Source organism: Scomber japonicus, chromosome 12 (genome assembly GCF_027409825.1).
Source record: "Scomber japonicus isolate fScoJap1 chromosome 12, fScoJap1.pri, whole genome shotgun sequence".
NCBI lineage: Eukaryota > Metazoa > Chordata > Actinopteri > Scombriformes > Scombridae > Scomber > Scomber japonicus.
Window position 1 is genome coordinate 22,548,847 of NC_070589.1, and position 26,339 is coordinate 22,575,185.

The window sequence follows — 26,339 nt, forward strand, 5'->3', positions numbered from 1 at the left end:
CTCAGGGAAAAAGACTCAGCGCAGCGTGATGTTCTGGCACAGTCAGTCACATGTACAATACAATCGTTGCTGCGTGTGCTTGCTATTATGCATGACTAATCAAAACAGGGGGGGTAGTTTGTTCATTCATTGGCTGCAGGAGTCAACCAATGGACTATTCAGCACAATGGACTTGTTGATTTTTATTTTTGTTTCTCTTTACCCTGAAACCTTTTAACTTGCTGGACACGTGAGGGCAAAAAAACAAACAGTTTAGTAGAGAGGGTATAATCTCTGCAGGGATTTGTTTATATTCAAATATGACTGCAGCTCACTATAATTAACCCAGGTGCTAATTTTAGGCATTAGTGGAATATGTACAATCGATAGATAGAGTGGGTACACCCATGACGCTTGCAGTCCAAATTCATGCAAGCCTAAAGATACACATAATGCGTGAAGCTCTTCCAAATCGGACTCATCGCCGGTGCCCCAACTGCTAAGCCTTTTGTAAACATTATCAAAGAAAACATGCAGGCCCGCTGAGCTGAAGCTGGGTTCATCCTCCCCCCAGAGACATCCCACGATCTGTTATGTGTTCATAGATTTGACAAAAAACACAAAACATGTATAAATACTTCACTTTTGTAGGTGAATTTTAGGAGTTAAAAAAAAAACTTACCTCCAAACATACCACTTGTGTGCTGAGTTAGGAGCACGAGACGAATAACAGTAGAAGTGACTAAACACACAAAGCAATTATATTACAAAGAAAAACCTTGATCTTAAAACCCCATTTATGTGCCAATTAAAAATGACAAGACAAGACATGTGAGCGCCACAGTCCTACCTACTGTAAGTACATAATGATAGTTTTAAAAAAGACCCAACCTACACTTTGCTTTCACTGGGTGACAATAGAAGGAGCACTGACTGGGTGCACTGGCCAACCAAACCAGACGTGGCTCATGTTACACTCTTTCAAGTATTAGGTTACACCAAAGCTGCATCGACGTGAGTCCATTTGACATGTGTGTGTAAAACAAACCAAGACAACCATAATAAGCACAGATAGGAAGAGAGTGTGGCTTTCATTGTTACACATTGTGCAGTGAAAGAAAAGGAGGAAATCTCTTCTTAATAAATTACATTTGTTGTCCTATTTTCAGTCAAGTGCCGAAATTACTGTCTGCTTTAAATTTAGGAACAGTCATAACTGCAATAGCCAAGACGGTGACCTATGACTAATTTGCCCACATAAAATTGAGACTACACCCTGTGAGTAGAAGCTAAATGTTTTGTTTAGTGTGTTTTTTTCCCTAAAAAGATAAAAAGTACAACAAATCCATTATTCATCAGATCTTATTCTGCTATAGTAAATGTAGAAAACTCAAGTATGAGCTCATTTACTGTTAAAATCTGAGTCAAACTCACTTGCTTTTGAGTAAAAACCCAAAACTAAATCAATTAGATTGCAAGTCAAATGATATTGAATCTACAGTTTCTACAAAAACTAGAGATTCATGAAAATAGGAAGGCTGCTGTATTGCACTTTATTATTTCAAGTGCATAAAATGAACTGGCAAGTTCAAGTGAGTTAAAATGTTCAGTACTACTGAAGGTAATGTCACAGCAATTTATTTGGGTTTTGTAACATTACCTTGGATAACAGTTTAGTGATAGACTTAAGTGTCACTGATTAAGAGACACAGTATCAGTGTGGGATTATCTCACTTTACACATTTACATAAAATGGACTAACAAAAAAGTTTTAATCTCGTTTTGTGAAATAACACACACACACAGGCGCACACACAGGCGCACACACACGCATGTATGTTTGGCAAGTTGGCCAATCAAGACTTCTGTATCTAACTACAAACATGTGGATTAATAGAAAGTACAAACGAGTCAGCTCCAAGCATAATAAACAAACTTAGCTGTTGTGGCTAAAAATGCTAACTCAAAGATTAAAGCTAATGATACCATCTTACATCAGATGTCACCAGTACACCAGCTCTCTAATGCAGTGGTTGAATACATACTCAGCTGCTTTGTTTAAGTACACGTACTAATACAGAAGTGTAAATACACTCTATTACAACTAAAGGCCCTGCATGAAAAATCCTACTTAACTTAAGTAAATTTACCAAAGTATATACTGAAATGTTAAAGTTAAAGCAGTGTTTTGGTCCCTCAGACTGATATATTATTATGACATAATTAGATTATTAATACTGAAGCATCAGTGTTAGAACAGCATGTGACTGCTGTAGCTGCTGGAGGTGGAGCTAGTTTCCACTACTTTTAGCTATCTTAGTCTAATGGTTTACAACCTAGGTGTCGGGACCCTCCAAAGGGTCACCAGGTAAATCTGAGGGGTCATGAGATGATTAATCTAATCAAATCTGCTTTCAGTTTTTTGACTTTTCATTTGATGTTGGTGAAATATTGGATCATTTGAACATTAACTGATATGAAGCCATGTGAGAAATTAGAGAGAAAAATCATTATTTGTTGGAGCTGTTAACAACTCAGATATCTGAAATGTGACACTGCTTTTTGCAAGACGTCAAAAGCCAAAAAGGTTGGATGGTTTCATTTTTACTCATGGTGTCAAATCTTCATCTGAGAAGTAAAGCTGTCTAATAAACGTAGTGCAGTAAAAAGTACAACATTTCCCCCTGAAATGTAGAGGAGTGGAAGAATAAAGTAGCATAAAATGGATATACTCAAGTAAAGTACAAGTACCTCAAGTGTAAGTAGGGTGGATTAGGGTAATGTGGGGCATTGACTAATGTGGGACAACATTTTCTATTCAGTTATTCTAAAGCTAACTAGTATACAAACTGTGTAAGTTATCTTGTTTCTGATACAGAAAGCAAAACTACATGTAGGCCAACAAAATGTCCCAGATTATAAAATCTATTTCTGATAATGATTTGACACGAGGAATATTACTACATGTGCCATTTTCCTTTTAAGTACAATATCTAAAACCTGTCCTCTGATTTAACAAGGAAACATCTCAGGGATTTCATAATGATTTTAGATGTTGATATAATGCATTGGATTCATGTAAATATGGTAAACAAGTCAGAATTGCAAAAAGTGTCCCACATTACCCCTAATCCACCTTACTTGAGTAAATGTACTTAGTTACTTTCCACCACTGCGCTAATGTTAGGCTACATGAACGACAAAAACGTATAAAAAGGCTCAAATGAAAGCACAAAACGCGATTATTCTGAGCTGTAGTGCTTGTTTTTAAACACCATAATGGTCAGAGCAGAGGAGAGTAGACCGAGGAATAAATGAATGGGGCTCTGCTAGCTCATCACAACATTAACCCTCAGCTAGCCGCAGCGTTTACGTCCATGTTACCGTAAATAGCGGTGAAACACTAACAGGCGACACCCACCGGATTCAATGGTGAGTCGTCACGTTAATTTGGAGATGATTACATTAATTTCCAATCCGGTCGGTATTATGTCTCCACGTTAAAATGAATCATCCGTAGGCTAAAAATACGTCCGCTAGCTTACAGGCTAGCTAACATTAGCTGTCGGCAGAGTGAAGACATATGTTGTTGTTTTTTTTATTATCACAGGCAACGGCGGACAGACTTGTATGAGAAGGGTTAAACAGAGCCGATAGCTTACTGCTTACCTTTTTTTGGGTTACTTCAGCGAGATGCTGCCGATGACTGCCGGTGTGTGTCTTCAGTGAGTCCCCATATCTTTCCCCGTGAAACTCCTCAAAAGCCTCCTGACGTGTCCGTGCTGGACCACCACCGCGGCTGGCTGCTGGTGTGACTGGGAACAGCTCGGGTTGATGGGACAGGGAGCCGCTCAGTGGCTGCTCACTCACACAGCTGCTGCCAGGATGTCAGTGATCATGCCCAGGGTTACATGATTCACGTTTATGATGTATTGCTTTTTAGTACTGCTGGCTATTTATTGACAGGAGCTATGTACTTGTTTTCTCTGCAGACACGTCAAAGCAAGAAAAGGACAGGTGCAATTAAACCGTGGTCGAAAGTAATTAAATAATTTACTCTTTCAGGTACTTTACTTGATTATTTCTATTTTATATTTCAGTTCCACTACATTTCAATAGGAAATATAGTACTTTTTATTCCATTACATTTATTTCACATCTATAGTTACTAATTACTTTTCAGATTAATATTTACACATGGATGACAACACGTGGTTAGACCATGTGATTTTCAGCCTTTTTGGCTTTTTGGTGTGTAGTCAGGTCATATTTCAGAGTTGTTAACAGCCCTAGAGGAAAATGTGCACAAACTGAAAACAGATTTGTGTATTAGAGCTTTGTTTTTTTTTTCTTTCCTCCAGTGTGTAATCATGCTGCTTACACACTGATGCTTCGGTATTACTAATCTAATGATGTCACATATAATAATATATCAGTCAGAGGGACCAAGACACTACTTTTTCTTTAATATTTTCAATATATTTTGCTGCTAATACTTTGGTACGTTTACTTAAGTTAAGTAGGATTTTTCATGCAGGGCCTTTACTTGTGACAGAGTATTTGAAATTGCTGTATTAATGTTTTCACTTAGGTAAAGGACCTGAATACTTCTTCCACCACTGATATTTAACCATTAGTTCAATTTCTGACCCTTGTATAGTACATGATTGTTCACCTGAATGCAACTGAGCCATCATATTATTTGTTCATGTTATGATAAGTCAAATGTCTACCATGAAAAAGCCTATTATTAAAACGGATTATGTCTTTATATGGAGATGTATCTTCAGTTACAGGTGCCACGTCTGATGAAAATAGTCCTTCTGAAGCACTGGGCCCTGGGATCTTTCCTAATGACCCCTTTTGGGCCCAGGAACTCATATTGGGCACTTGTAATAAATAGCTCCAGCAATGACAGAAGGCAGAAATCAGATGATATCATTTGAACAGCTGATTTCTATAATAGGCCACCATTAATGCAGAAACCCCCCTTGAGCTTTTTGCAAATCTAATGATTTAACTTCAAGGGAGGTATTTCTCTTGATGAATAAACACTCTATGGGAGAGGATACTGAAACAAACGAAAACCTCTCTAAAGCAAATGCACCTTTATTACAAGAATGAGTGCCTTGAAAAGAAAACAGACTCATGTTTAACTTATTAGACATACAGCCTCAAACCACTTGCTGCAGACCTGTTTATCTGTATAGTTTTCTTCTATTGCACCTGAACCTCATCCTTCAACATATTTTCCTGACAGTGTCTGACACTCATGTGACTAGTGTTATTGAAAGCCGTCTAGATGAATCATTATGTCTGCACCTCCTTGCCCGCAGCTACGTACAATTGTAAGGCACGAATTAACCAGTTTCGGGTGATGTGTATGTTGCTACACTATTCTACATCGTCATCATGCTTTATCTCCACAGTACATCAACAGACAGTATGTAAACACAGCATTATTTAAACATAATAGTTTGTTTCTAAATACACACCAAGAGCTCTACTCAGAGACATTTCCACTACGCATTTCTGCAGTGCTTCACAAAACAAAGCAAATATTGGGTAATACATTCATGACACCAGTTTTTCCCTTTATTTCTTTACAGTACATAAACCTCAGGCATGACTTGGTTTAAGAGGTCAAAGGTTACCCAAATGTAATACTGTAATATAAGAAAACAGTGTGGTGTTTGGCATAATTTAATTCCTGTTTTTATAACAAAGATTAAGATAGGTCAACCATCTCCGATGATTATACATTAACTAATGATAGTGGCCAGAAGTGACAGAAGACATGTGGAGCAACTACAAGCACACAATTATCCTCCCTGTATTACCCTCTTTGTTTGCTTTCTTGACAAGCAATGCCCAAAGCTCTTTAGCCCAGCACATGAAAGACGCAGGAGGAAGCAGCTGTATTCATCATTTATTTTTGACTGCTGTGGTGCACCGGCATGTGCCAGGGTAAAATGCTTTGGAGATAGCCCAGTCATTCATCTTTTGTGCTTTATTTCATTACACTACATCATTCTTTAGTCTTTCTTCGCCTCCTTTTCCTTTTCTTCTTCTTCTGGGTTGTAAACGCTGACGGTGAACTCACCGGCCTCTGTGCCGTACTTGTTCTTGACCAGGAGAGCGTATTTGCCAGAGTCAGCTGTGGTGACGGCGTCGATTGTGATGCTGGCATACTTTCCGTGCTCGAACTTGAGATGGTAGTGGCTGTCAGCTATCAGCTCCTTATCATTCTTTATCCAGGATACCTCAGGTACCGGCTCACCCCAGACATTGCCAGTCAGGTTCAGGGACTAAAAGGAAGAAGGAGGGTGAGACAGAGTTGATGTTTCTCATGAAAAAATGGATTCCAAACAATCTTGTTAGACTTCTGAGGAAAGAGGCGCCCCGAGGATTGAGCCAAGAAAAAGAAAGTGAAAGGTGAGGCAAGGATGTCAACACACTTTATTAACAGAGTATATATCTAATGTATTTACCTTGCCCTCTTGGATTGCAACCACATCTGGCAAACCTCCAACAACACGAGCGCGGTCTAAACGAAAATTATGAGAGTGAGTAAATGTCATCCGTCAGTCAGCCAGTTAACCTGAAGAGTACTTGACTCAACAAACAGACTTAATGCAGTCATTCAACTCAGCATAACATTCACCTAACTCTGACTTTTAAACATTTGATAACTTTAGATCAACACCAGAAATGAATGACAGATTACTTTACAATAGCTATAACTCTACCACATGCATGAATTATGATTTCCAAAATGTTCTGGCTGACAATTTCCTTTTCCATGAGTGATGACTAGTAAATTCATGCATCTTCAATTCCTCTGAATCCAATTTCAAACTTCTACTAAAACTCTGGTAGCCTGTATGTCCAGAAAAATATTATATAATTCATAGAGCTTTGTCTCTTGGGAGAAAACAAAGAATAATTAACCACTTACTTCTCTCTGCAATTGCTGCCGCCCTACGGAAGGAAGGAAACAGACATTGTCAGAAGCATGTTAAAATGGTATCACAGGCTGAATGGTCACATCATTTTTTATTCTTTTTTGCAAAGCTATACAATGCCAGGAAGTGTATTTGGAGTGTCTATAAAGGGCTCACAAAGTACAGATGAGTCTATTTTAAGTGTGTGTGAATGCTGTTACTATATATTTGTGTAAACATCCTTTTCAGACAGAATTACGCAACTCGAAAATCAAGTCAGATGGGTTTGTTTACTTACTTGAGCCTTTGGAATTCTTCAAATGCCTCTTCCCATGCTGCAAAAGAGCAAATCAGCAATTATTACTCATTTCCATAGGAGCAAAAATGTTCAAAGTTAGTGGCACCTGAGTCTTGAGAAACAATCTGAAAAATCTTAAAACCGTCACTCACCCTGGCCAGCCAGATCAAAGACCCTCTTTACACCGTCCTTGCCATCAAAGATGTCCATGGTGTATTTGCCCTTGTCCTTCTCAGTGGGCTCATTGATCTTAAGCCAAAGCTGCTCTCCTGTGACTCCAGACTTAACTCTCTCTGAGGCAGCCATCTTAGCATCTCTAATGAAGAGAGGTGTAAAACAAAAAGATCACAAAGTGTGCACGTGTTCATACAGTAACCATACATTCTGCACAATTATCCCTGTATTATTACAAAAAGGAAGACATCTGATCTCTGTACACAACTGAAAGAATTAAGCTGACAAATGGGGAGCTTTTGTAGTAAACAATTATGGTTAAAGTAGCCAAATTCATACACATGCATACACATGCACATAGGTGAAATTGTTTCCTGTATTTGCTTATACATGTTAACTCAAGGACATCAGAAATATCTAGGACACTGATTTGGTAACAACTACTATTAAACCTGAGTTTAAAATAGTTGTGTTCACATTAGTGTGTACCAGCGTGAATAAGGTTGATTTTACATACTTGTGAAGCCAACCAACGTGCTGCTCCTCAGTGTAATATGTGACCATGGAGTAGAGGATGATGCCGTGTTCAGTACTGACAACTTTAACTTCAGTGGAGGAGTTGGCTAAGAGGAAAAAAAGGAAGGCATTTATTTAATGGTATACAACACTGCATAAAATATTTAATTCGTTAGCTGTCAAATGTTCATGCTTTGACTATAGTATGAGTGGTGCTTCATTATCACTTGCGTTAAGTTTGATGACTCACCAATAACTCTGAACAGCTCATTCATCACAGTCTGGTAGCCTGGAGAAAAATGACAACAGCAATTAATGTAATAATTACTAATCTTGCATTTTGCTTTGCAAGACTAACAGCACAGGCGTCTACTTCAAACAGTGAAAATGTGACATCAATGAAAGACTTTACCCTCATCTGTCAGACTGAAGGTGCTCTTATCTTTGCCTCTCTCGTCCTTTAGGGTTACCTTGTAAATACCTGCGTCCTTCTTGCAGATCTAGGGATACAAGTAAAAGCTACATGAGTATCCTTGAGAAAACAATGGATCCCCTTCTACCGTAAACAGAGACAAACACAGTGTAATTCTTGGGACAGATAATAGACAGTAGAACAGCCAGACGGAGACCAACTAAACCGGAAAAGGTAAGCTTTTCTCCCGCCTGGGATGCTGCAGGCGTTAAATGGAAAACATGTAAAAGGGAAGACAATGAGGACACATGGAGACATTATAGGCGTCAACTTATGGCAGCAAAGTTTATGTCCAGACTTTGGGTCGTGGCATCGGGGGAACGTCGTCGGCAGGTGTCTTTTTTCCCGGTTTTTCTTTTTTCTCTTGCTTAATAATGCACTGTAAATTAGACAGATAAGCCAGTTAATGCAAACGCAAGTGACAGGAGTGGCGATGAACAGGCCACCTCTCCTGAGCTCATGCAATGACACCTACCCTCTCTTTGTAAGTAATGTTATACTTTTTTAACTTCACTGGCACCGGCATTGACTTAAAGACCAGATAAACATAATCAAAGGAGAGCTGTCCAGTTTGTCTGATTTTTAAGGTAACCAGTGGAGTTAAATTGTATATAATTAGAAATGAATGAATGAATGAATCACACAGATAAACCATATACTGTATTTACACTATATGGGTATAAATGCTGAAGAGTATGATACAAAATCTGCATTAGAAGAACAAAAATTAAAAGTATAAAGCATCACAGTTCCCAAGTACGACATGCTGACGTGCTGGCTCCAGCAGCACTCCAGCAGGACGCCAGAACATGAATATTTTGTGAAGTGTTTCATCATTTATGATTCTGTGTGTCAGAGAGGATGGTTGGCAGCGTAGCATCTAGTCTAGCTCTGCAATGGAAGCATAGCTGCATTGGAAGCATTGCTTTTAGCTCTTTGCTCATGAGCTCACGACTCCTCACAAAGTATGGCCTCTGTCTAATGGGCTGACCTTTCCAATATTAAAGGTCAGCACACCATCCTTGTTCTCGATTTTCACAGCATCATCGTCATCCTCTCTAATCTCAATGTCATCCTTGAACCAGGTGATTTCAGTCTCTGCTTTGATATTTCCTATCTGTGGAGTGAAAAAGAAGAGGTGGGAAAACATTTGTGCTGCATGTTTTACAAAAACATCAATAAAACAGCAATATAAATATAGTTATACAGATATTGTTCTTACCTTGCATTTCAACAGCACGTCACATTCTGGAGTCACGGTGAAGCCAAGGTACTCCACAAAGTGAGGACCTATGGACACAGAGGCAAAATCATGTTACAAAAACAAATATCATACAAATATTTACAAATATCAGTAAAGTAAAGACCCCTTACCTTGTTTCCTGATCCATTCTGCTCTCTCAAATTCAGATTTCTTTTGAAGCTCCCTGAATTCTGGATAACAAAAACATGAAATGTTAAAAAAATATATTTTCAGTCCTCACAACATAAGCCTTCTCTTTTACATAACTAAAAATTCTCAGAGGAGATTGCACCAGAAAGTTAGTTCCATGAAACATGAAAGTGTAAGAGTGATGAAAGGTTGTCCTCTGCTGCCCCTCAATGGTCATATACTTTAACTGCAGCAAATGTGATGTACCCAACAGAGTGAGCATTTTCATGGGTTCCAAATAATCTACAGGGTCCCTCTTCCTTATCAATATTTAAGAACATACTGAAAAATCTGTATGCACAGCATTAACATGGAAGTAAATTGGGCATGTGTACCTTCTCCAATGAGCACCAAACTGGTTGTGCCCTTAGCTTTGCCATCCACCAGATTAAAGGTGAAGGTTCCCTCATCTGTGACCTCAAGAGATTCTGTGTACATTTCAATAATGCCAGTGGACTTGTCGAAGTGCATTTGGTATTTCTGGAAGTAAAAAGACATAGAGCACATGTCAATTGCAAGTCTACAATGATGATACAAAATAGGACACATGGAACAACATGACAAAGAGAGAAAAATTAGATTAGAGTGTGATTCCTACCTTTCCCTCGGTAACAATGACATCATTAAAGACATACTCCACTTGGCAGTCTGAGGTCCATTTTTCCAGCTGAGTCCAGAATCGCACGCGACCCTTCTCAAGCAATTCCATGGACATTTCTTGCTTAAAGGGAATAACTGGAGAGAACCACATTTTTAAAGCCTTTATAGTATCAACATATATTATTTTATATAGCTATGTACCTGGTGAATAAAGTAACAGGCATGGTAAGTACAATATCCAAGACATACCTGTAGTTATACTGTTTGTTGTGTAAAATGATAATGATAAAAAGAAAATGTGGTATCAGCAATCAGTGTGGCTTGGTGGAGTATTTACCAGGGAACTTGTGTTCATGGCTGATGTCCAGAAGACGCAGGAGACCTGTCAAACAACAAATGACAGCAGCAACAAAATGTGTGAATGTCACAACCTTCGCAAAAAACCTCTCAGCGTCACTCAGCCTACTACTTGTTTTCAGCCTACTTTTTTTTTCTTGTTCGACAGTATTTTAAAAGAAGTAACATCAGTGCTGTCATGACTGTCAAGATACGTGTCAAATACAACCTTGAATGTTACAGCAAGTCTGACAAAGATACAGCACAACATAATTTGAGACAAGCTTCAAGACAACATGTACAAGGTCAACTTGTTGTGGTTGTTCTAACAGGAAAACAGACACACTGCCCTTTAAGCTCTCCTTACAACTTTAGCACTGATGTCACCTGAACAAATAACAAGTGAATCGAGTTTCAGACACTCAAGACTTTGGGCTGACTCACCCTCCTTAGTGAGTGTGTAGCTGGAGGAGATGCCGTCAGTGTTGGTGACAACACAGGAGAAGATGCCCAGATCCTCCAGGGAAGGATCATTGAAGATAGCTCTGGACCTGAAGATAAGGTCACATGAGGACAGCAGGGTAAATGAAAAGAGGAAGGACTTGGGCAAGATAGGTTTCAACAATGTGAAGTGGAGTAGAGATAAATCAGTTCTATACCTGGAAGGTGCATGACAATGTGGGCGCGCATTGGATACTTACTTGCCATGTTCGGTGACAATAGTAAGACGAGAGCTGTCTGTGATAGCCTTGTAATTCTTGGACCAAACAAACTCAGATCCCTCACTCATCTCAGAGCACTCGAATATCATAGAGATCACACCATCATCATCAACATCCACGTAAATATCCTTGGTGCCTAAGGAAGAAAGAGTAAATATGTGACTTGGTGATGTCAGTAGATATAATGTGAGGAATACAAAAAGTGAATTTGTGTGCCAGAAATAGCTATTTTATCTACTTCCAGACCTACGTAGGAATCTCATGCGACTGAATATTTGGGTTACATAACAATAACACTCACCAGGGTGAGTATGGGCCACGACTGGACCTACGGTTGCTGAGGGATTTCCAACTCCAGCAAGATTTTGAGCACGCACATGGAAGACGTAGGATTTACCACCCTTCAGCCCGGTCACCTGAGTTGGCACAGGAGAAATCAGAGGTAATTTTACCATCAGTAGATCTCAGCTTCATTTAAAAAGATACATAAAGCTATTCAACTTCCTCACTTTCAAGTATTTCGTCTTGACGGCCTTCTCATGGACAGCCTTCCAGGACGCCTCTCCAGCAGAGGCCTCCTTGATGTCCACATAGTAGCCATTGATAGGAGTGCGGCCATCAAATGCAGGTGGCTCCCACAGCAGCACGACAGAGGTGTCACGTACCTCCAGCACATGAAGACTAACAGGAGCATCTTGAAGCAGAAACAAGGTGGGGGGGGCTTTAAGAACAGCTTTACTGGGTTTCCACTTTACCTCTAACGAATTGTAAGATAATAATGTGCGGATCAATTTTTGGACCCTTAAACATTCGCCAAAGAAAAGATTATATTCTTTGAAAAGATTAACAATACAGTGAACACATCAACAAAGGCAGTGAAATATTCTTAGGCTTTAATTTATTATCAAGTTTTGGGTGATCCAATGCACTGGCTACCTATTTTAATACTGTGCATAGTGAGATAACTGAATGTTTTCCATGCAGGATTATTCTGTTATTCTTGTAACACATGTTAAGTATGAACTTGGATAATGATCAATGCTACCAAAACTATTTTCTGTACATTTACTCTGCTTTGGTCCATTTATCTTCTTTTGCATCAGTTGTACTGTGTGTTAGTACATCTGTTGTTTCAATCCTCATTTGTAAATTGTATTGAGACACTTTGATAATTTATTATCTTCAGAACAATTTCAGATGATGTGTCCTCTACTGTGCTGAAAAAGCCAAGCCAAATTGATGAAAAAACCTGAATTAATGATTGAAGCCACATATAAAACGCAGATGCTGCCATATCAGGACCAATGAATGAATGATGAGTGTGAGAATCATGTAAATCATAAGATTTGAATCTAACAATCATTAGATGTCAACTCAATTGTACGCCTATAGGAGATTTAGGGACAACATACAGCATTCTGCACCACTAAAGACACTGTGATTAGGGAATATCTTTTGGATATATGGAGTATGGATATATGGGAGTGACATAAAGTTTGAAAACCTATGATCAGGAGGAGCAATGAATCTGCTCTAAAGGGCATGTTTTTAAGACAGTTAATAGTTTTTTTTTCATTTAGTTTGTCATCTAATTGTCTCCTCAACCCATATTCTGAGACTCTTATATAATAAAACACCTAAAAGTTGTGACTAGATTTGGCATGAGTTTGTTGAGTGTTTTGTCACTTTAAAGTTGTCTCTTATACTATACCTGGTACAGTAAGGGTCCACTCCTTGCACTCCAGAGCTGCACTGGGCAGAGAGGCTTCGCTCACACCTGCCATGTTCATAGCACGCACCTGGAACTGGTAGAACACGTTCTCCTTCAGGTTCTCAGCCTAAGTAGAAACAAAATGCAGATAATTAGAAGTGATTCAAAAAATATGAAATGATGTTGAATGATGAACTCTGGGCAGCAGTGTAATGAATAATAATTACCACATATGTACATAGTCTCATTTGTGCTTCATCATTTGACATGACACATGACAGTCGGGTCAAACTGCCTGTCAGCTTAACAAATTGCAATCAATAATGACACTGGGTATTATGACTGAAATAAGATAATTTACTTTATAGGAGTTTGTAGTCACTGCCTCGTGGTTCATTTCGTGCCATTGCCCAACAATGCCTCCCTTCACGGTCCTATAGTCCACAAAGTATCCCCTGATATCAGCTCCTCCGTTATCAGCAGGCGCAGACCAGCCCAACACCATGTAATCCTTGAGAGCTTCCAGCTGGACCACTTTGGTGGGCTTCCCAGTGACGGCTGGAAACAGAGTGGATGGTCAGTATTTACTGTAAAAGAATAAATGTTGTTTTTTAAAGAGGATCATTTTCAGATATTCAGATGTAGGAATACATATTAAATCTCTTATGTCATCTCATATAAATGATTAACAAACATTCTCATCACAAATAACAAATATTGCAAGGATCTTAGTTGCCATTAGTGTTAAGATCTCACGACGAGTGCTACAGTTAAACAAGCTGCATGCTTTGGGCACAGAAGCAACGCATTTTTTTTTAGAGTCATTGTAATGGACAAAGTACTTACACTCGAGGCCAGAAGCTGGATAACTTTCACACTAAAGAAAATCTCCGAAGCCAGACGAGACTCTCATTAGATTCAAGCTCTTTAAGAACACAATGTTTAAGCCTTCACCTTGCCCATGCACCAAGAGTCACCCCTGAGGAGTTATCAAATGTCAAGACAGAACGCGAGCAAAAAAACAATTATACAGAAATCAATACACAAAGTACAAGCAATGAAGAAATCTTCTAATTTGTTATTTGACCTTGTCATTAATAAATGAAAGAATGGGGACTGGCAAAACAGGTCCAGAGACAAATGTCAGTGATGAGTAGGACAGGCAGGCACATGCTAATAAATTAGGAGCCACAAACATGTTATATGCTACTTGAATTCATTCAATTAAAGAAATGCAAGAACTGTGAGGTGCAATGGATGGTATATAAGAAGCAAACTGTATCTGAACAGAATCTAACTGACCAGATACAGAAAAACTGATTATTAAAGTGGTGAAAAACTGACATGATGAACAAGGTTCATGAACAACAATGAGTTAAGAGAAGCTAACTGCTCAGTTGCAAAGAGCAGATAGCTGCAGGTCATGTATGAATGTGTCTAATGAATTTAAAGTATACATGAATGAAAAAAATGTTTAAAAATGGCTGGGAGGATGGAGCAGAGGGACAGAGAATGGCTTGAATGCTACAGGCAAACTGAATAATGGAGATGAGATGTGAGGACACTCACAGATGGCAGCCTGTACAACCACAGCATCAGAATCAGCGGACATGTGGCTGTATCCAGCAGCATTAACAGCCCTCACCCTGAACACGTAGTTTGCCCCAGTGGTCAGGCCATGACACACAAACCTGAGCACATTCATAAACGAGAGGTCAAGAATCTCCTGTTATTATTGCACTCAATTTCAACAGCAGAAGTAAGAATTAGAAACGTTTACGCAACTGTGAAAATAAATGACAGCCATCAGAATGTAGTTTTACGAAGGTTACTTGGAGGCTTACACCTTTTCCTACACAATGCAATCTGCATCCTCGATATCACTAAATTCTACACACTGGTCCTTTAAGCTATCAATTACATTTTTAAAGCATGTATATGCCATGTGAATTCATAGACCCAGAAATGACTTTACAGCAAAATTAACTACCTGGTCTGCTTTACAGGTTTGTTGTTGCAAGGCATCCAGACTTCCGTGCCTATCACACTACAGTCAATATAGTAGCCCACCAGGCGTTTTACATCCTTAGATGCCCCCCAGGAGACCACCACAGAGGTGTTGGTGTTCCTGATGGCAACTGGATCGCCTGGTATTGAGGGCAGGTCTGTAAAGAAAGAAGGTTTGTAAGAGATTGGGATCAGACAGAAAACAAACAAATCATACTATGAAATAGATTTTAGTTCATATATACAAGAAGGTCCTGAAAAAAATATAACACCAGCACTGATAGATATGCAAGTCTTTCCAGCTCACCGAGTTTATCGCCAACAGTGATCTCCTCTGTGGCTACAGAGGGCTCACCCACACCAGCGGAGTTGCAGCAGCGCACACGGAAGCTGTAGGATTTATCCTCTGCCAGGTCAAACAGGGCAAAGCGAGGAGACTTGACTGGCATGCCGGTATTCACCCTCTGCCAGGTATCTGTCCCTGAAATACGCTAGGGTGGAGAGAGAGTCAGAAAAATGTCAGAGAAAGAAGAAAACATGACAATAATTGGTGAAATCTGACAACTGGAATTTAAGACAATCCACTGTATAATGGTTATGTATGAGGGTGCTCATATCTCCACATGCAATGTCTACTTTAACTGTATGCACTAGTTTTGACATATCAACCAGTTTTTGTACTTCTTTAATGTGAAATAAAAAAGTCATCCAGCAATTCACATGACAAAAAGTATATATATATATGTATATAAATAATAATTTTGAGACCCCTTCAGATTTGTCTCAAGGGGGTGCCTGACACTCAAGTTGAGACTGTTGTCTTAGGGGATATTATTAGTGATGCAAAACTGAGAGATGAGTAGTTTAATACGGAATCATTTTCAGCAGGATAGTTAGATACCAATGTTCTATTGTATTACCAACGAAATAACACCAGTGCTCTAGATTTTTTTATTGTTAACAATAGTCACTGTAGATATTATCATTCTCTCTGATAATATTGTGTTCATAAATAAATGAGCTCTTATGCAGTTGCATGTGTGGTTCATTAGTAATTTAACAGTGGGCTCAGATGCAGCTTAGCCAATCAGAACATAGAAATCCACTTTATATAAAGAGAAACAAAATCCAAACAAATGCATTTTCAGATTGCAAAATATAATATAATGTTACTTCAAAACATATTACAAACACAGTTATCTACTTCTCCTCACCTTTTCAATGTAATACATGACTCCCTCATGACCCCTCTGGATTGGAGGCTTCCAGGCGAGCACCACGTAGCTCTTAGTTGCCTCGGTAACCACAACATCATTGGGTTCTCCAGGGACCACGCCCACTGAGGAGGCAAGAGGTAGTTCACATTATTTGGTTGAAGTCATCATAACCATATAAAGACTGTTAGGTTGGGTCTACATTAAAACATGTAAAGTTAGTTTAAAGTTGTCATACCAGTGGGATCCTCCTCTGTGAACTTGATCACCCCAGTCCACGGGGCTGAGGGACCAGCTGTTGGGGGGGGAAAGTAAATCAAATGAAATGTGGTTGTTCGCTTTGTTGCAGCTTAACGGCTGATTTATGCTTCTGCGTTAGCGGTGTAGCTACGTGTAGCCCTCTGTGTTGATGCGGCAGAACTCTGATGTGTCTCTCACCATGGAGGCGGGCTCTGTCAGAGGGGTCCATGGCCACCACTGGCTCTGAGACACGAGATGGACGGCTTACTCCTGCCTTGTTCAAAGCTGTCACCCTGAAGATGTAAGAACGGCCCTCCACCAGTCCTGTGACAGGGAAGCGGGCGTACTTGACTGGAGTGTCATTGCACTGGGCCCAGTGGTGGGTGCCCACCTCACACCTGCCAAAAAACATATCAATCTGATTTGTGAACACAACCAGCAGTGTAGTAATTTAGTTATCATGAAGAACTCTTTACACTGCTGAACAGTCATCTTATAAGTTAATTTTAAATTACCTCTGACTCACACTGAGCCCTAATTGATGTACAGTTGATGCTGAACGGCTCATCATTCATACTAGTTCCCCACATACACTAACAGAATGATCTGAGCTATAATTGATATGCAGGCAGTTAGGAACGTATGTGTTTTTATTTATCTGGGAGATTATATTTGTCTGTCACATGACAGTTCAGTGGAAAGCTAAGGGGAATTGGGGCTAGTGTCACATCCCTCCGGTATTACTTTTTCTACAGAGAGAAAGCTGAAGTACAAGTTTCACTACATATCCTGTATACAGAATCTCACCATATCCTTAACAAAAGAATGAAAGTTATTCATAATTTCACCAGTAAACACATTTGCATAATAGGTGGACAAAATATTGTAAAACCACAAATTAATGAGCTGCCCAACCTATCAATGTAGTATCCCAGGATGGGACTGCTGCCCTCCACCGCTGGCTGCTTCCAGGTTACCACCACATAGTCCTTGTTGGCATCATGACAGTGAACATCCAGGGGGGCTACGGGAACCCCCTCCACTTCCACCTCAGTATCTGCATAGGAACACACACACACTCATATTAAGTGACACATATACACTTGTGAGTAGTGCTGTTTCTAAATAAGTCTGGGCTCCATTACGTATTCAGTTTCCATTTTCAGGCCTACTTGTGCCATTTACAGTAGCGTATATGTGGCAGCACTCTAGCTACAGTCTGATAGATATTAGTTTGGTTATATCATGTTAACGTTGAAGGGAAATTCTCATGAAGATCCCTCTGTGTGTATAAACCTGTGGATTTTTAGCTCAAACAGAGAACACTCTGTGGTTTCATTTCTGACGTGGAGACAGATATAGAAGCAACATGCCACAGTGGAAACCCAACACCCCAAAGCAGAGAGAGTGTTATCACTTAGAGACATGGCAGTTGTGAGTGGTTCTCTACTTCATCTGTGTGTGTCGTGATTGTTAATATGTTGCTTTACTCTGCACACAACAAAGTAAAGCCACTTTTAAGTTGTTTCACACTGACAACAGTGGTAATCACTACCATAAAATTCAGCACAGACATGAAGCCTAGTTGCTTTACATCCCCCAACTGAAACTTTCAATACCACAAAAAAGTGAAAAGTCCCAATTGATGCAATATAATAAACATCCACAGTTAAAATAGTTATCAGGCAGTTTACCTTTGACAAACACATAAGCAGAGTAGGTTTCAAAGCCAGACTTGGTGTTGATGCGCAGAGTGTACATGCCCTCATCTTCCTTGTTGAGGTGGATGAGGGTGAGTGTGGCACGTTCCCCAGACCAATGGGTGTGTACCCATTTGGAGGGCTTCAAGGGCACAGCTGATGGGAGATGTCAAAAACAAAAGAGGTGTGATATGCTATACAGTACATTATTACATATGAAGGAAATAAACAGTTATAAAGAATAAATGATGCAATCTTACTTACAGTCTCTGTACCACACAACCTCAGGTTGATATTTCTTCACAGTGGGATACATAATGACTGTGCAGCCCACGCTCAGTGTCTGGCCCTCATGACCAAAGGCCACTTCAAATTTGTCAATGATGGTGGTCTTAAAGGTAACACCATGCTCAGCGCAGAAACCATCTGTGGAGATGGCGGAAAAATAGAAAATTAAACACAATACTATTAAAGCATTCTACGTAAATGTGTTGTAACCTTTTGGACACTTCAGTGTTGTGCAATATTATCATCTTATAAAGTTGTTACAGTGAACATGTTTTTATACATTTGGCAGACATTGGTATTCATTTGGAGTTTCTGGCCACCCAACAAATGTAAGTCCAATCATCACTCTCCTTTTATCTCCAACTCTTAAGGTAGTCCTCAGCTGCTAAATGCTGCACTATGTACAGTACATCAGTTAGTTGCTAATTTTGTCTGTCTGCCATTTGATGCTAGTCAGGTAGAATACATTAAAACATACCTGAAAATAAATGCCTGCTGCTGCCAGAAATAGTGTACATGAGAACAGCAAGACTGAATAAAAATAGTAAAGTTGCTGAATGTAGAACCAAAACAATGAGCTGAAAGACACTAAAACACTGAACAGAGAGGAATTGCAGTGTTGGGTAATAAACACTGGTTGGTTCACCACATATTACAATGAGCAACCCCTTTCACATGATTTCTTTCCTTTGTCTTATCTGAATAATTTCTATTAAATACAATTCTTTGAAGTGACTTACGTGGCTTAACATCAAGCGGACCTGGTGCCTTATCCTCCCCGAACCCTGAAACAGAGAAATGTATCAGTAAGCAACCTTGTTGTAGGGTTCTCTGATACACATTTGACAAGAGTAAAACATGATATACTATAGGTGTAAAAAACAACTTTTAGACATGAGTATTAGCTGTAGGACTTTCCTGCAGCCTAAAGCCTATTAACTCCTAAAAAACAGACTATTAGACACAACTTTAGGACCATGCTTAGCTTAGAATTGTGACATTTGAAACCTCTGCTACTGCTAAAAAAAGGAGACAGGAGCAGGAGAAAGAGGGAACAATAATCAGCACAGAAAGTAGTTACCTACTTTTGATAACAACAGTAGCCACAGAAGACACTTCTCCTTTCACATTGAGGGCAGAGACGTGATACTGAGCAGTGTCCAAGAAATCACATCTAAAAAGTAACACCAGACCACATGATAAATTACCAGTATGTCATCTGCATTAGCATTCAGCACTCTGTAGAGTATTTTCATCCCAAAACATACAAGTTGCGTATATATTTTGGGTGCATCTTATTAATTCTAATGAGGCCATGCAGTGTGAGCTTAATGATTACCTACTTCTTGATCTCCAGGGAGTGCATGTTGTAACTGCTCTCAGCTGTGTACTTCTCAGGGTGGGCCTTGGCATCAATCAGCACATTGTTTTTATACCTTTAACACATTAGAAAGACAGCTGGTTTATTTTTACCATTGTCTTGAGAGTCTGTAATCGCAGTGTTTGTATGTTCATGTCGCATCTGTCGAAAAGACACCAGGCTGATGACGAGAGCTTTGGACATAAACTTGTTTATGACATATACGAATTATTGCTCTCATTGGCCTCTTTTTTTCATATGACTCAATGAAGGTGGGGACCAATGCAATTGGAACATAGCTTACCAGGCAATTCTGGGTTTGGGCCATCCGGCCACAGTGCAGTGCAGCTTGACAGACTTGCCTTCCCAGGCAGTCTGTCCGCGGGGCTTGACAATAAACTCTGGAGGGTGTGTCAGGCTGTCTTGGTTCATTTTCTTACGGAACTCGGTCCACTCATCCATCTGTATCAAGAGAGTGAAGCCAGATTAGGATATTGAGCACATGAGTAGATGCAGGCTTCATGTGAGATATTAGATTTCTTTGACATGAATATGACCTTGTCATTGTAAATCTGAAAAGGAATGAAAAGGATTTACCGTCTTGCCCAGTTCCAAGAGTTCAGCAGATTCACGGACATGCATAGTCCTGGTTTTCTTCACCACTTTAACATCAGTGGCCTCCCTGGCCTCCCTGACAAACAGGTTCCTCATGGCCACATAGTTAATACCCTCCTCCTCTGTTGAATACTCCTCCTGGGCCTCCATCAGGCCCCGAACCTCATCATGACTACAACACAACAAACCACCAAGGTGTGAGAGTAGCACCTTTTTCAGTGCCATCATAACAAACATACATCATCAATGTTCAGCATTAATGGTATTGATTTTTTTACATCAACGATTATCAATCAATTGTGTTTTGCAGGTTCGCCACTTACTTGGCTCTAAATACAGGGATAACATAGCCAATAACTTCTTTGTCCGTATCCATCGCCAGGTAGGGGCGTCTAGCTCTCTTGGGTAGTGGGCTCAGTTTAACCTCCTGCCCCTTCTCTGTCTTCACAGAGGTCTTCACACTTATAAATAAGAAACAACAGTCACATTACTTGAACTACAAACCAAGACATCAAATGACATTACTATGTGCACTTTATGGTTTAGACGAGAGTACCTTAAAACCACACTGTGGATAAGTATATTATCCACAGTCCAAATTTAGGATAATGCTGGTGATGTTTTATTTCATTTTATATTTATTTATTATTTTATATTTTATAATCCCATAAATAGACCAACACCAAAACAGTTCCATACACTTCTATTATTGTCCAAAAACTATTAAAACCAGTGAGCCATACTATTGCACTTGGTGACATGTTCCCTCATTACAATGAAAATGTGTACTGCAATTTATTTTGAATCGATCCCACATGAATCTTACTGCTGTAAATACTCACTACAGCAGAACATTTGTATTCATCCACAGCCAAAATCAGACCCTAACAAATGAACTATTTACTATGGTTTGAGTGACATTTGCCAAAAACTACACTGCCCAGCTGTTTTAGAAAATGACTTTTTAAAGGAGAAAACTGGTTTTGAAGATTGACTTCTTCAATGAGATGGTTTAGCTAAGTTATAAAGCTTTGGTAATTTTATTTGTTAACACAGAGGGAGGTACAGAATAACGTCAGGATATCCTTTAATTGCACATACCTTCCTGTAACTTATGGTAACACTTTTCAATCATATTAATCAAATAAATCCCGCCACTCTGAACAGATAAAACAAGTTCTACACAATCCTGAATTCTTGTACTAATTAATTAATAACTATATAATTGACTGAGTTCTAAATAATTAGACTACCCTTTAAAATGTACCTACAGTCAAGAAAATACATGCACCTTACCATGCTTATTTGTACTGAAAAAAATGGTATAAAGAATATGTAACAATGGTGCGATCTAATAATAATGACAAAAATAGTCATACACATACACTGCAAGGCCTCTCTGCATTCATAAAACTTTAAATAAATGTGCTGGTTATATAAAGCCATATCCAGAATATACAACTGTCCAGTTACCCAGAGATGTAAGATTTATTTCTGTAAACCATCTAGGATCCTGACCCATATTAAACTCCAGTATCAGCCTCTCAGACCTCCCTATTGTCAGCTTGGTTTATAAATGGATCTGGAACTGGTGGATATACAGCAGGGTGGAAAGGTTCAGTTTAAAGCCCTACTTTCACTCTCAATCTCTGCCAAGCCAGCCCTAGTCTTTCCATTTGGCCTAAAGGAGTAGCAGCAAATCATGGCTTTGATAAACTCTGTTCCATGCTGGCGATGCAGGATCAAGTCGAAGGGGTTGAATGTGCAGCTGAAACTCACAGATGGAGCCTCACAAAAGATTTCTGCAGTGTCAAGAAGTTATTTCTACTGCTGACGCACAAGGTATGTTGACAGGAAGTTTTTTGGTTCACAGCATTAGCTAGTCATGGGTATAAAAAAGTTTTAGTGCTGATAAAATGAATGAATTTCGTACAGTTTGTACCAGTCTTAAGATTATAATAAAAAAAAGTACCAACTGGAAACTTTTTATGCAGTGTATCCACCACAAGAAATAAGAACAGAAACTGACTAATCAACATTACAAGTAATTGTAAATACTGAATCTAGATAATTAATTATTAAACTTTGGTGAAGGCCAGTGCACAACTGTATACAACGTCATGACTTCCATAAAGTGTCTTTACAGTTGCCCTAATGGCAACGTCTCAGATCCTGCCTACAGAAATAGCTCTACGGTCCACAAATACTACTGGCAGCCATTCACTACAGCTGAAATTCCTTCCCTGACCCCGTTAAAAAAGAGTGTGTGGTTCCAACATGTACACTGAGCTCTGCAGCTTGAAGGACAAAGGAACTCTGACCATATACCAATCTATGCTACTGCACTTGGCAGGAATTGATTTTTAGAATTGATTTGATAGAGAGTATCCATTTCACACAGCACTTACACTAAACTTTGAACATACTTTGATCAAGCTTTGACACATTATTTTACATACAAGTGAAAATAAAGGAAAAACAGCATCGATATGAAATAAATGTTGGCAAGGAAACCTTTGGTATACATTTAAGGCTGAAATGGATAAGTTAATTTATGCTCCATATTTTATATCAAGGCTTATATTTGGTCTGTAGAAAAGCAAAAGAAATTGTAACAAAAAAACCCAAACAAACCCAAAACAGAACAAAAGAAAAAGAAATGAAACAAAAAAAACCCCAAAACAAAACCAAAAACCAAAATGCACATACAAATTTTCCACAATTCGAAAAGCAAGTCAGGTGTCTTCAAAATGTTGTTTTTTTTGTCTGAAAAATTCTGTTTAAATCATAGATCTGTCCATCAGTGAACGCAATAATTGACTATTTGTGTCAGTTCTTTTATATTGTTATTTTCTTTGCATTATTGTATTCATTAGGTATTGCATTACTGTATTTTAATGACCTCATGGCTAAATGTGAAGTATCCTCAGAGTACATTACTACAGCTAAGTAGAGCTACAACAGCTCACAGATGTCGACTTGAATCTGGGACTAGACCCAGATTTAAATGATAAAATAAGATGTTGGGCATGAGTTAGACTCAACTGCTATAAGGTGTGACTTACTTAAAACTTGATTTCCTAAAAACCTGACTTGACTCAACATTTGAAAGCAATACTGAGATGTCAAGTTTTGACCTGGTAATTGCAGTATAAAACTTTCTGTCAGACAGGCCTTGCAGAGTCTCACAGCTTGAAGGCCTATGTATTCAAAGAACTTCCTCTTTCTTTCAGCTTTGTAAAAAATCATTAACATAGCTTTGAAAAGCAATATTAATGTATCTTGACTTGCAATTTGAGTATGAAGACTAAGGACTTCACTTTTGTTTTGCAAAAGTCTCAAGAATAATTTGATGTGTTCTTGTAATGGGACAACCCCCTGAAATTATTAGAGATGAACTGCTATGGGTAGTTGAAGACTGACACAGACAGAAACTTCTCCTCATTAAAACACACTTTGAGCTCCATGCTCTTCCTCTCCACTCCAGGCCAGGGAAAATGTATCTATTCCAGTTTTGAATATTTGAAAGAGGTGTCTGTGAATGCTCCCATGTCTCATTCAGGTCATGGTTATCCAAGGAGGGTTGAATGCAAGGAGGGACTTCTTCAGAACTGTAGAAGCATTTTCTAGTATCTAAGTCCAGATGCCCTTGATTCAAACCTCCTTGGATTTGAAAGAGGTCTGCTTTAAAGTGGAAATGGCAAATTACAATAAGAGCAACTAATTATTATTTTACTGTTTTGGACACTACACCTGCTTCACTCCCGTCCTCTTACCGATGGCTGGTGGACTTGACAGTTGAGAACGACTGCTGGCTAACAGCTGACTTGGAGCTCCGGTAATGGCTGCTCTCATGATGCTGCCTCTGGTGGTGCTCCTGATGTTGACGGTGGTGGTGCTCCTGAAGTTGACGGTGGTGGTGCTCATGATGTTGATGTTGAAGGTGATGATGCTCATGATGTTGATGGTGATGATGCTCCTGCTGTTGATGGAGATGGTGCTCCTGATGTTGATGGTGATGATGCTCCTGATGTTGATGGAGTTGGTGCTCCTGATGTTGATGGAGAAGGTGATGTCGCTGCTGCTTCTGCGACACTTGTAAAGATCCTGACATCCTGAGGGACGCTCCGCCGACTTATAATGTCAGACTGTCTTTACTTTACCAGCTCTGTAAATCAATTTTATTGTTGTTAGTCTAAATTGATTGCTGAACTCAGGGTTAGTTTAAGCGTGGGATTATGATTATGTTTTTTGCTCTGTGTGAGCAAAAAAACATTAGCTCTTGTTAAGCTCTACTTCTACTGCGTTAGACGAAGAAGCGGCAAGTAAGCAGACAGTGGCAGCGTCGATGTGTCAACACGTTGTCAATGCTCGACATCTTGATTTTGTGGCTCCAAAGACAGCAGATGACAGTTGTCTCATAACGGTTTTGTGATGAACTCGAAAGCAAAATGTGGTATAAAATGACAAAGTGGAGGTGTTGTGTTTGGCAATGTTAAGGACTTTGATCAATAACATATATATTACACTCTGTAAGTACTAAGGATGTGATGATTATAATTTATCTTAATTAATTCACTTGATTTATTCACTTCATTATTTTCTTTATAAATTGATTAATCATTTGGTTTATGTAGAAAAAAGTGAAACATGTCCATCTCAAATTTCCCAAAAGAAAAACTGACATAATAAGTTGCTTATTTTCTCCAAACAGTCCAAATCCCAAAGGATTTTAGTTCTTTATTCTAGAAAATTCATATTTACGAAGCAAAGATTTGTGAATCAACCACAAACAAATGTCAAAATAGTTCATTTGGATCCGCAAATCAACTAATTGACAAATTGTTTGACTTCTTGTAGATACTGCTTGAATTAGACAGCCTAAAAACAGGAATAGTTCCCACTGGGCACAGGCCCATCACCATAGAACCACAGATCATTGGGATATTATATGAACTGAAGTTTATTTGTGTTTTGGTTGTCAAAGTTAAAGTTTTCCCCTAGTGGTTGTGTCCTTGAGCAACACCAACTGCAGGCAGTGTACATGCCTCTGTATTTCTATGGAGCTATAAACTATAAACTGAACTGTAAGTAAAAAGACCTGAGACATAAAAACCTTTTGCCTTGATGTGCGTTAGATATTAATTAAATAGATGAGTTCTTAATTTAAAATGCCATTTCACTATAATGACACATGCACTTTTATTTACAAGGACAGAGCTAAAAATGAACAAAACCTTGTTTAGCGTATGAGACATAAGACAAGTGAACATAAACACCTTAGTTAAACATACAAATAAATATATTAGGCACTTAAAAGCGGGCCACAGACCGTATTGATTAATGACATGAAGTAGTGTAGCCTAATAATTCCTTATTAGACTTTTTAATAAAGAAATAATATACAGCACTCACCACCACCAAGAATCCACCAATAGTTCAAAAATAAGAGAAAGGGTTTGTTATTCCAAAAGTAGCTAAAGCAAGTCCAGATCCAGGCAAAGCAGCAGGGTGAGGTGCAGTGGACAGGAAGGCAGTCCACAGAACAAAAATAATGCTGCCACTCGGCAGAATGCACAAGACACCATCAGGACCTTTTAAGGCTGGGGGAGCTTTAAATTTAGACCATGAGACCATGAGAAGGGCCAGACGAGCCGAGGAGCCTCTCCACAGGCTGCCCCTCGGCCGTATACTGGATTAAGGTGGGAAATGTGGGCGCATGAATTAGTAG

At 39.1% G+C, this 26,339-nt stretch overlaps 1 protein-coding gene across 1 annotated transcript; it reads right to left on the minus strand.

The window, feature by feature from the left end:
- Positions 1-5,895: 5,895 nt before the first annotated feature.
- Positions 5,896-24,722, minus strand: myom1a (myomesin 1a (skelemin)). Its single transcript, XM_053330749.1, has 37 exons — positions 24,385-24,722; positions 20,932-21,069; positions 20,591-20,780; positions 20,298-20,455; positions 19,977-20,069; positions 19,719-19,807; positions 19,374-19,418; positions 18,610-18,771; positions 18,340-18,501; positions 17,561-17,702; positions 16,844-17,043; positions 16,644-16,700; positions 16,406-16,530; positions 15,499-15,682; positions 15,175-15,349; positions 14,754-14,875; positions 13,546-13,742; positions 13,185-13,311; positions 11,983-12,167; positions 11,775-11,889; positions 11,453-11,609; positions 11,196-11,302; positions 10,753-10,797; positions 10,414-10,550; positions 10,151-10,295; positions 9,758-9,817; positions 9,606-9,673; positions 9,375-9,500; positions 8,682-8,762; positions 8,324-8,411; positions 8,162-8,200; positions 7,913-8,018; positions 7,374-7,537; positions 7,222-7,258; positions 6,938-6,960; positions 6,471-6,526; positions 5,896-6,287 (listed from the first exon to the last, which is right to left on the minus strand). The coding sequence occupies exons 1-37, from the start codon at positions 24,720-24,722 to the stop codon at positions 6,015-6,017; spliced, it is 4,716 nt and encodes a 1,571-aa protein (XP_053186724.1). The 3' UTR covers positions 5,896-6,014.
- Positions 24,723-26,339: the final 1,617 nt, after the last annotated feature.